Genomic DNA, 10625 nt, shown 5'->3' with positions numbered 1-10625 from the left:
CTAGATTATGGCTTATTTCTGCCGTGAAGCAGTAATGTGTAAGCATTATTGTGTTCCGTTTAGAAGGGCGCCCTAGCTAGTGAAATTACTGGGCAAATGAGACTTAACATCTTATATCAATAAATAGCGCAATTGTAGTGCCGCTCAGAATTTTAGGCGCTGTTCAAGTAATGTGCAGGGCGTATCAATTACTTATTGCCATAAAAAAAAGTAATACTTCTTGATATTGCTTATATTTCTTCTTTATTTAAATGATACTACACAGCATTTTTCTTTGGCGTCTTCTGTATCTGCTGAACACTATTCTGCTCCGATGCTATAATAACTGGTTTTAATCTTGGCATTTCGTGTCGTGTCTGCGCTCTGAGCATGGTCTCGTATTGATGATCTAGAAGAACACATAGACATATACTAACGGCCGTTTTCAATAACCTATCTATCCTTAGTTTAACTTACTAGAGGTAAACAAATCTATCCTATTGCGCTTACATACATTGCAATAACCTATCGCATAACTATTATAATATGACAACTATGGATAGATATGATCTTGTCATTGAACGGTGATAGCATATATCCGCAACTAGAGATACGTTATTGAAAACGGCCGTTAGACGAGAAAGTTAGCGATACCTACGAGGGTGTACTTTGTTCGAACGAGGCGAAGTTGAAGGCCTCAACACAGTCACGGTGGGGGATCACATTTTGCCTCACAGGTTTATATTACATGTACGAGCTGTACTTTTAGCCAACTTTTTTTTAAAACATATTGTTTGTTTTTTATTCATATAAGAAAAAGTGGCGATATATTCAATATGTACATAAAAAACAATTGAAGGACTCGCAACAAATGGGTTTTAATTGAAATTTTCCGCGCACACATATTTTCATTTAATAAAATGTGATTTTGTAACTAGCTTGACGTTTTTAATCATTTAGCTAAATATTAAATTGCTCAAACAAAATATCCTTGCCTTTTGTTCGCGTCACAGCGTGTAATGAGCGTATACAACAGATTTTGAACATTACTGCCACAAAATAAGGTAATAATTTGAATAAATGTTTTAATGTGATAACATTATCTGTATAAGTTAATGAACTTACCTACAAAGAAAAGGAAAAGAGGGAGACCCCAGAAAAGTGAAGTGAAGTGACAGGAGTAACGTGGAACAGAGTGACTTAAGAAAAAAACGAATGAAAACGGTTAAACGGTTGGAGGAGGCCTTTGCCGATTGGCAAACAGATCCACAAAAAATAAAAAATAAATACAAATACTAGAATAAGTTATTTTGTTTTTAATGTTTTATGTTTGTTTTAGAGTATTGTTAGTTATCTATGTTAGTTAAGAACTGAATGAACGCTATATTATTATTAATAGTAACAACAAGGCCGCTCGGATATTTTTTGACGACCTTTTAATAGACGATTTGGAGACTAGCTGTTTATTGTTCGTTAATGTTTCAATACTATAATTATTATACTTACTGAGGCTAATAATCCGCTTCAGTATTATGTTCACAGCGAAAAACTTCTTTAATTTCCTTCTATAGACAGCTAGCCTGGAATTAATTTATCCTTGCTGTAACAATTGTGAATAAGACAATAATACAATTTGTTATGTTTTTAAAGTGATAACCTTCACTTTTAGGACAAAACTCAAGAACGGCTGGACCGATTTGGCTAATTTTGGTCTTGAATTATTTGTGGAAGTCCAGGGAAGGTTTAAAAGGAATGAATAAATATGAAAGTGTTCGGAACGAAATAAAAACAACAATTTTGTTTTTCCTTTGATGCGTCCCCCGTCGTCAGATATTTGTTTTGTATGGACATATTTTCTATGAGAGAATTTCTTGACGCACGGTTTGACAGTTCTACTGTGAAACAATTTCATTACAACAACAGTGAGCATATTTTACGAAATAATTCTTGATGTTATGATATATTATTGACAAATTAATAAAAAACATTATTTTATTTAATATATACAGAAAAACGTCTGTCGGGTCAACAAGTATACAATAAAAATTTGAAAACAAAATTTCATGAAAGCATTACAAATTGTTTAGATTTGCAAGACCGACATTTCAAGGCAATTTCCTAATATGCAAATATTAGGGTTGAGCAGGTTATCAACTGTAAAGTAGATCCTGTAGATGAAGCCACAACCTGAGAGTTGAACAAAGCATACAAGATTTTATGACGACACGGACTCGAACGGTTAGCTCAATTGGAAGAGCACTCGTACGGAACGCGAGAGGTCGTGGGTTCGAGTACCGCATCATTCATAAAATTTTGTTTTCAAATTTTATTTGTGTAAGACAATAATATTTATTATAAATAATTTTCTAATTTATAGCGGTGACTGGGTGGTATACGGTTCTTAGAAAATCAAAATCTGATTAAACTAGAAAAATACCAGTGTTATTATATCTTTTCAAAATACTATCACATTAACATCTATACTGTATCGCTGAATCCGATGGAACCGCTGAGAAAAGCACTTTTCCCACTCGTCGTTAAGTCGCGGTTATAGATACAGTTACAGATTACAGATATATTATGTAACAGTATAGATACTACCCACAAACGTTCGAAATGACACACTCACATAAACATGTGCATCGACAAGTACCCTAAGCGGTTTTCGCGGTGTTGCAGTAGCGAGTGCCGCGTCAAGACGAGTGTCACGTTGTTTTTTGTTTCCGGGATCAATTTAAAAATGCCAGCATATTGAGTGGTATACGGCTGTTTGAACTCGGCTCCATTAAAACCGGAGCTATCGTTTGACCCGGCCTCATAAGGAAGTTTGTTTCAAAAATACAGTCGAATTGAGACCCTTCAATGGAGTGTAGGCACAATCAACAAGTCTTAGTTTCCATCCTGTTACATATTATGTCTACTGTGCCTTTACTATATACCATATAATTGTTGGTCTGCGACGCAAGCATTGTCACGGTGGTCATTGTCACAAATTATCCACAGAGCACAATGGGTGTATCTGTAAGTTAATGTCAAGTGATACCGGCAATGAAGCCGGCAGCATATGAATAAATTAAACGGTACAGAAACACAAGCTTCATACAACCACGCGAAATGGTTGCACGACTACAATGATTAAGGTCATGTGTGAGTGTCCACTGACCGCTTATTGCGTACGCGGCGAGATGCACTGACACAGAGGCAACTGGAAATAACCGGTTGACGATCGCACAGCCAGTTGACAATCTCAGGGTTAGCGCGTCACGCGTTATTAATTGCAAGCTTGAATATTTTACCATAAAAGTGATATTATATTATTAATATGGTTGTTTACTGTACTGTATGCATGAATAATATGAGAAAAAATAAAAATGTATCATATTGTAAGCATACCAAGGACTACAATAGTTAAGTAACTTATGTGGCTTCAGTACGTTGGTTCCAACATTCATGTTACTCTTAACTTACTCGCTTCGTGTTGGTCCAGCCGATCTCATCACCCGGGACCGCATACACCGATAACTATGAGATTTTCTGTAGTGCTTGCATCTAAACAAACAATAATATAATATTTTGTAATAATAATTAAAAAGCCTTTGGTCGCTCAGAGGGCAATGGAGAGGCCTATGTTCAGAGTTTGCCCGCGAGATCGAATCAGAAATGAGGAGATCCGTAGGAGAACCAAAGTCACCGACAAATTATTGCAAAACTGAAGCGGCAGTGGGTAGCTCGACCGTACAGATAGCCGGGGCAATAAATAAAGTCCTCGAATGGTGATCAAGTACTGCAAGACGTAATGTTGGTAGGCCCCCCACAAGAAAATAATCCATAAAAAAAATATGGACCGATGATCTGGTCAAGATCGCCTGACTAGGTTGGATGAAGGCAGTGATCTTACTAGCTATGCTGATAATATCTTCGATTTGCCACTGGTTTCTGATTTATTAGACTGAGTTCACTTTACTAGCATCAAGGCTTTTTTTGTCCAACTGGAGAGTTGGATAAATATACCAATATTTATGGATGATACGTCATTGGGAAGGTTGGTTCGAATACTAAATGGTCCATAAATTTTCTTACGTCCTTAGTGCTAAGTTCTTAGTACCTGTCCTATTTTCACTGCATTCACGACTTGGTCATGGAGTGTATGCCCATTTTCTACTTCTTCTACGTGACACTCTTGGTAGAGAGGTTGTGGTCATCACCAAATGACATCTTTTGGGGTAGATGTATGTACGAGTATTCGCCACTTTGCCATGCTGGTCGACAGTCTGATACACTCGTATTGGACGAGTGTACCACCTACAGAAGACTTAATTTGGTAGGTGCATCGCATGGGTGCACCTTCCTCGCCCTGTGGTGCCCTCCATTTTGCCCTGCACGACAAAGCGCTCGATGGATTCACTCGCCTTCGCGCCGGGGGCGTATCCGAAGAACTTAAGAATGCGACTCTGTACTAACACCGAAAGGCGTTGCTTAGTGCCAAATTCGTGGAGAATGGAGACGTTGGTGCGAAACTCCTACTTCAACACAGTCGAATAAATATTTTTTGAATTTCAGCTAATAGTGAAGTGTGCTTACCCCAGATCTTTCGACATTCTATCCACAAGATGCAACCTGAAAGTAAAAAATACAACACAAATATCTGTTGTAGAAGTCCGGGGCAGTACTTCCATGACACTTATTTCTGTATCTGTATAACTATATAATAAATAATAATAATAAATCATTTTATTTCAGGCTGCAAGGCCCATAACATAAATACCTTATAATCTAACATATTATATATTTATATAACTTAAATCTACGTCACATTTTCGCGGCGATGGGAGGCGCGGGTTCGGTAACTTCCGGCGGTCGGCGACGTCCGCGATACTTGCGGAACACAACCCCCTTCCGCCACAGCTTCACGTCCAGGAAGGTCAATATATGTATGTACAGTTTTCGCCAGGAGCAATACTGCTACCATACATAAAATTTATGTAGTAGCATTATAACTATCTGTGTGTGTTTAGTGTGTGGATAGTAATATCATCTTCGCATAAAACAGTCAGTGATATAAAGGGATGTTAAATCTGACCATTTGACCGCCCGTTGTCTCTCTTTGATCTTTAATAAGCTGCAGTGTTAGCAGACCCCCCAAAAGGTGAATCAATGACTCGTAGAAGGTACTCTTAGTAGAGAAAAAATATAAAGTGTGTGTGTACTTATGTATGCACGCAAGAACTTCTTTGGCGTAACAAAGCAAAAATCCTTAAAAATATTTATTGTGCTTATTCTACGTTTATAGAAAGAAAAATATTGTAAAAATCTTGCAACGATGGCTTTGACAATTAATTATTAAATAACAAATACGGCTGTACGGGCTTGAACCCTTTGCCTATCCTAATAATGGTCGAAGAAACCAAAAAAAAAATAACGAATATCGCAAATGTCAGATTTTTTTTACCAACTTCACCCTGTTCCTTTTGTGTTACAGTGATGCGCGCGCATCTTAAAACTTCACTCTCATCATTTTTTCATAACGCGTCCAAAGAAGAATAACTTCAAAAATTGCTGAATGCTTACCAGCCCAACTTGTAGGGTGTCTTCTGTTTCTTAATGGTGGGATACAACTGCTTCACACCCCGACCTGTATAAATGATCGATTGTCTAAAAAACAAGCTGAATTTTGATTTCGATAACATTGTTCACCAAAGGGTGAAGGGTTTCCTGCGAGGGTGTAATTTATAGACTCGAAGTCAAACTGAAGTAAAATTACTTTTTATTACAAAAGAAGATGATAGATCTGAAATCACGTCTTCTTGTTTTATTACTAACATGCATTGTCGTGTCTAGACTGGCCATTTGTAACAGAATACTTAGAAAAAAAACCAATTACGGTATTTGAAATTGGAACACACAAAGAATAGTATCTTAACATTTTGTCGTTCGTTATACGTGGACTAGGGCTAAAAAGAACAATCTCTGTATTACATTATATAAAGTATCCGTCATTAGGGCGGCGCCACAATATTAAATGAGATGTGTCTTTAACCAAATCTGTTGATATAATATTTGAGTCAACTCGTATTAATTCATATTTAGCGCAACCCTCGTTACTTACTTACTACTTTAAAATATCGCCATTCTAAATACATTTGGAAATGTAATTTAGTGACGATAGCTGGAAACTTGTACATACTATTCGGCCTTATGAGACCCTCTGCCCCAGGAATTGCCGCAGCCAAGTGAGGAGACAATTAATACTTCTCACAGATACAGTGGGCCCAAACTATGCATATTATGGATCAAATACTCACTATGATGGCAGGCTATTTCATCATGTAAAATACATTTTAATTTCTTCAAAGCAGATCTGAAACCACAAGTTAATTAACATTCTTGAGTTCTTCGTGTAAACTTTTTTTTTTAAACTATTTCGTGAAGTGGTAGGACTCTCTTATGGTCCGTCGGTAAGTCCCTAAGTATTGTTTTTTGACCTACATTTAGGTCAGATTTTTGATTCATTATTAGTAAAAAATATCTAAGAAAGTAATTTTTATGTTACTTTCTTAGATATTTTTTACTCACCAGTGGGAGACCAGTGACCACCTTTGCACATGATGCCGGCTAGATTATGGGTTACCACAACGGCACCTATTTCTGCCGTGAAGCAGAAATGTAACCACCGTAGCTAGTGAAATTACTGGGCAAATGAGACTTAACATCTTATGGCACCTGGTGACGAGCGCAATTGTAGTGTAAAACAGAATTTTTGAGTCTTGAGCGGTGTTTCGTTGTAATGGGCAGGGCGTATAAATTACCATCAGCTGAACACCCTGCTCGTCTCCTCCCTTATTTAGCTAGTGAAATTAGTGGGCAAATGAGACTTAACATCCTATTTCACCAGGTGACGAGCGCAATTGTAGTGCCAATCAGAATTTTTGAGTCTTAAGCGGTATCTCGTTGTAATGGGCAGAGCGTCCTGCCCGTCTCGTCCCTTATTGTCATAAAAAAGTCTAGATAGATAGAGATAGAAGCCTCTTGCTACTAGACAACGAACGAAAACAGGGCAGGTTACTTGAGTGTGCGTGACATTAATACTGACACGGGAGTGGGTCAGGGATTGGAAATAATACTCCGCTTATAGAAACGAGTCTTTATTTGCGTTCACTTTTTCTGAACTTGCACTTCGCCGGTCTGCCGCTGTTCCTCTTGTGGGCGGCGGTACCTTCAACGCGTCACACTGCACCGAACACTACTTCTCTTCTGTCTTCTTCTTCTTAGAACACTTCCACTTTTCACTACTTCTTCTTTTCTTCTTCTTCTTCTTTACACTTTCGAGTCAGAACTAGAACTGCCGTAGGCCACGCTTAGTACGGCTTATATACCCCCGGATCCGTTCTATTTTCAAAATGATTCTCCCATTCCATCTTTAAATTTAAATTGTACTTTTTTTGTTACTTAACACATATAAGTTTTTTTTGAATAATTCTTTCAATTTTGCAACACATTTATTTTATATACCTACTAGCTGACCCGACAGACGTTGTTCGGAACATCATAAACTAAAGACTGTTTATATGAATTTCTCAATATTTCATAACATCAAGAATTATTTCGTAAAATATGCTCCCTGTTGTTATAATGAAATTGTTTCACAGCAGAACTGTCAAACCACGCGTCAATAAATTCTCTCATAGAAAATATTCCCATACAAAACAAATATTGGAAATAAAAATAAGTATGAGTCCCAAGTCGAAATAAAAGCTATTCTATCTTTCAAGTTGGACTAAACTACACTCCATGAAGTAATTCCCATTAAAGTCCGTTCATTAGTTTAGGAGTTCACTGGAAACAAACATCAGGACACTAGATTTAAATATACGTATTAAGATTTTACAAATCTGGTTCGACGTTATTTAACCCAGGATCTACTTCGATTCGTCTTTGGAAGGTCGTTTTTTTAGTTGACCTAAAAACTACAGATTTAAAGTGAATTCTTACTTCTTTTGAGCCCTGTTTGTTAACATCACACTTATCATGGAGCTCCGTGCGAGAATATTCTCCTTGACTGAAAATAATAACTATATTATCACCTGTTCATCCTACTGTTGAATTTAAATGCCTGCTGAATCTTTGCGTCAGACCTAAGACCTGTGAATGGAAACCCCAAAGAGGATACCAAATATTCAAAATTTAAAAGCTCTGCTAGATATTTAATAAAAGATCAGTTTTGTCTTATTAATAACAGTTTTGAAGCAAACTGAATTAATTTAATTTCAATTCAAATTTAGTTATTACAAATACTATTTCTCAGACCTGAGAAGAACGGGCGCAAGAAACTTAGCGGGCTTTTGTTTTTCTTAATTTAATTACAATATAATAATAACGTAGTATCGTACAATAAAATTTATAATTAATAAATAGTTATGGGCGTTCGCTCCATTCCCAGACAATTTCTGCAAGCATATACATCGCCCAATAAAAGATTTACTTACTCGACTTAACCGAGTACAGAAGTTACTGATTGTTCCTCGCGTTAACATTGTGGTCTAGAATATATTGAGATACAACAGTCAAAATATTTATTTTTTTAAATTTTGATTTTTTTGCTTGGATCTAGGTTATAAATATAATATTAAAAAAAAACTTAAAACTACTGAAGCGAATAATCAGCCGCTTATTTTTCATATTTGGTAATCAGTAGCATGCAGACTTACGTGGACCATTCCGAAAGTTTCTGGATTGGTCATGTGCACTCCAATTATTTAAAAAACACTTATGTTATTTGGAAATGGATCACTCCGAGAGCTGGTTACATTTTGAATCGAAAAATTGTGAATATAAGCCGGGTCTCGTCGATTCTCAACATACAGATTTTGAATTAAGCCAATAAGATGCTCAGGAGTATCCATCTCACGTAACATAGTCCATAACTTGTCCCATTTTACACAGTCAAAGGCCTTGCTGTAGTCTATGAAACACAAGACAACTGGGCAGTTGAATTCCCTGCTTTTCGCAATGACTTGTCGAATATGGAGAAGTTGTTCCCTTGTGTGTTTGCCTCTCAAAAATCCTGCCTGTTCTTCCGGTATTTGGCTTTTGAAGATGTGATGAAGCCACTGGTTGGTGATGTGTCAAAGGATTTTAGTGTTTCAATTCTAGACATATTTGAAAAAAACAACAACATAAAAAAAACATGAGCAGACTTACAAAATACGTACGGCATCTTCAAAAGGCTCCCGAGACGCCGGTCCAACCAATGTCTAAAATTAAAAATAAATTTTGATATTATCGTGTCCGCCATTGAGGCACGAATGTGGGTTCACAAAATGCTAGGTGGCAAACGCCATCAATAAGTTTTTTTTTTAAATTTAAAGTGCTGGATGGACTGGACTTTCTTTAGGTCCTTATTAAATGGAATGATTATTACTTGCCTTGTCTGAATAATTCATTTATAAAACAGTTCTGCCTATTGAAAAAGGGGCCAAAGTCCTTTTTAAACGAGCGCAAAAAGGTAGTGTGGAAGAGATTTTTGGCGCGTTTTCTTCTTTCTTAGAGCTCCATTTCCTTCCAAGCTGAGGTTGAGATTCTAAAGTAGTGATCTCACAACGAGTATACCACTCCAATATACATTGGGTATATGGTCAAAAGCTAGGGCTCCTATAATAATATAACCCTACAAAATTGATTGTTTTGTGCAATTATTGATTTCTTTCTCTGGATTGAATCTATGGCTTTTCAGCGTAACAGCCAAGTGTGATTAAACCGTACAAAGAGGCGTGTCCTGCCAGACTCGAGTACCCTTACGCTAAAGGGTACAACTCATATTAAAATCTTATTGACAGACCACTGACCCATATCTAGGGTACATGTGCCAGCGGTCGGAAAAAAGGGAGCTTGAATACGATGGTGGTGTAATGATTTTACAGTGTAGATTCGCGATGGTGATATGGTCATCGGGGTCGACAAGGACATATAGAGGTCAAACACATAGCCGCACGCCTTCCTCACCGAGGGGTTATGCGGGGGGCTAAATTGTCGAATTATTGAGTTAATGTGTCAGTTACTATCGATAAAATTTATTATTATTTTTTAAATGATAGCCCTCACTTCTGGGTTAAATAACACAAATTAAATTTATAAACAAAATTTATGAACGATGCGGGACTCGAACCCGCGACCTCTTCAAACGTTTGACTGACGTATCGTTGATACATCTTGTATATCTTGTCTTCAACTCACAAGTTGTGGCCTCCATCTACAGGATCTACTGTACAGTTCTTGCTCTTCCAAGTCAAGTTCCTCACATGCAAGTTTTTAACGTGCACAGTTGTCACAGTCTATCTGGACGTATAAAGTATCTAAGGAAATCTCTTTTCACAGGAATCTTATCTCACTAATAATTTTCGAGCAATTTTGGAGTACAATTTCTTACCGGCGGTAAGTATCCTGGCTGCTGTAGCCCTCATCTGACCATTTCTCTGTATCTCCAGATAAACCTGTGATAAGGATATATTTTGTTGTATTAATTAATCAATATCTTTATATTTTCAATAGTGAAACACGTTAGCAATCTAAGCATCTCTCCGGACCTTAATATGTACACTGTAAGGACGTAATACTACGGCTTAACTTAAATCAACAAACTCTCATGGACG

At 37.1% G+C, this 10625-nt stretch overlaps 1 protein-coding gene across 3 annotated transcripts in view; it reads right to left on the bottom strand.

Moving 5' to 3' along the window:
• Positions 1–10: 10 nt before the first annotated feature.
• Positions 11–10625, bottom strand: part of LOC126974804 (uncharacterized) — a 38260-nt gene continuing 27645 nt past the window's right edge. For 2 of the 3 annotated variants that reach the window (XM_050822488.1, XM_050822487.1), the window contains 9 exons: positions 10403–10466; positions 9178–9230; positions 7969–8035; positions 6282–6337; positions 5548–5611; positions 4561–4596; positions 3448–3528; positions 1486–1559; positions 203–388 (listed from right to left, as the gene is read on the bottom strand). In XM_050822488.1, coding sequence (XP_050678445.1) covers positions 258–388; positions 1486–1559; positions 3448–3528; positions 4561–4596; positions 5548–5611; positions 6282–6337; positions 7969–8035; positions 9178–9230; positions 10403–10466 — 626 coding nt within the window. In that variant the 3' untranslated portion in view covers positions 203–257. Of the gene's footprint in view, positions 389–1485; positions 1580–3447; positions 3529–4560; positions 4597–5547; positions 5612–6281; positions 6338–7968; positions 8036–9177; positions 9231–10402; positions 10467–10625 lie in introns of all 3 variants that reach the window. The other variant, XR_007731584.1, reaches the window with a different exon arrangement.

The sequence above is a fragment of the Leptidea sinapis genome, chromosome 33, assembly GCF_905404315.1.
Source record: "Leptidea sinapis chromosome 33, ilLepSina1.1, whole genome shotgun sequence".
Lineage (NCBI taxonomy): Eukaryota > Metazoa > Arthropoda > Insecta > Lepidoptera > Pieridae > Leptidea > Leptidea sinapis.
This window is presented reverse-complemented; position numbering and strand designations above follow the sequence as displayed.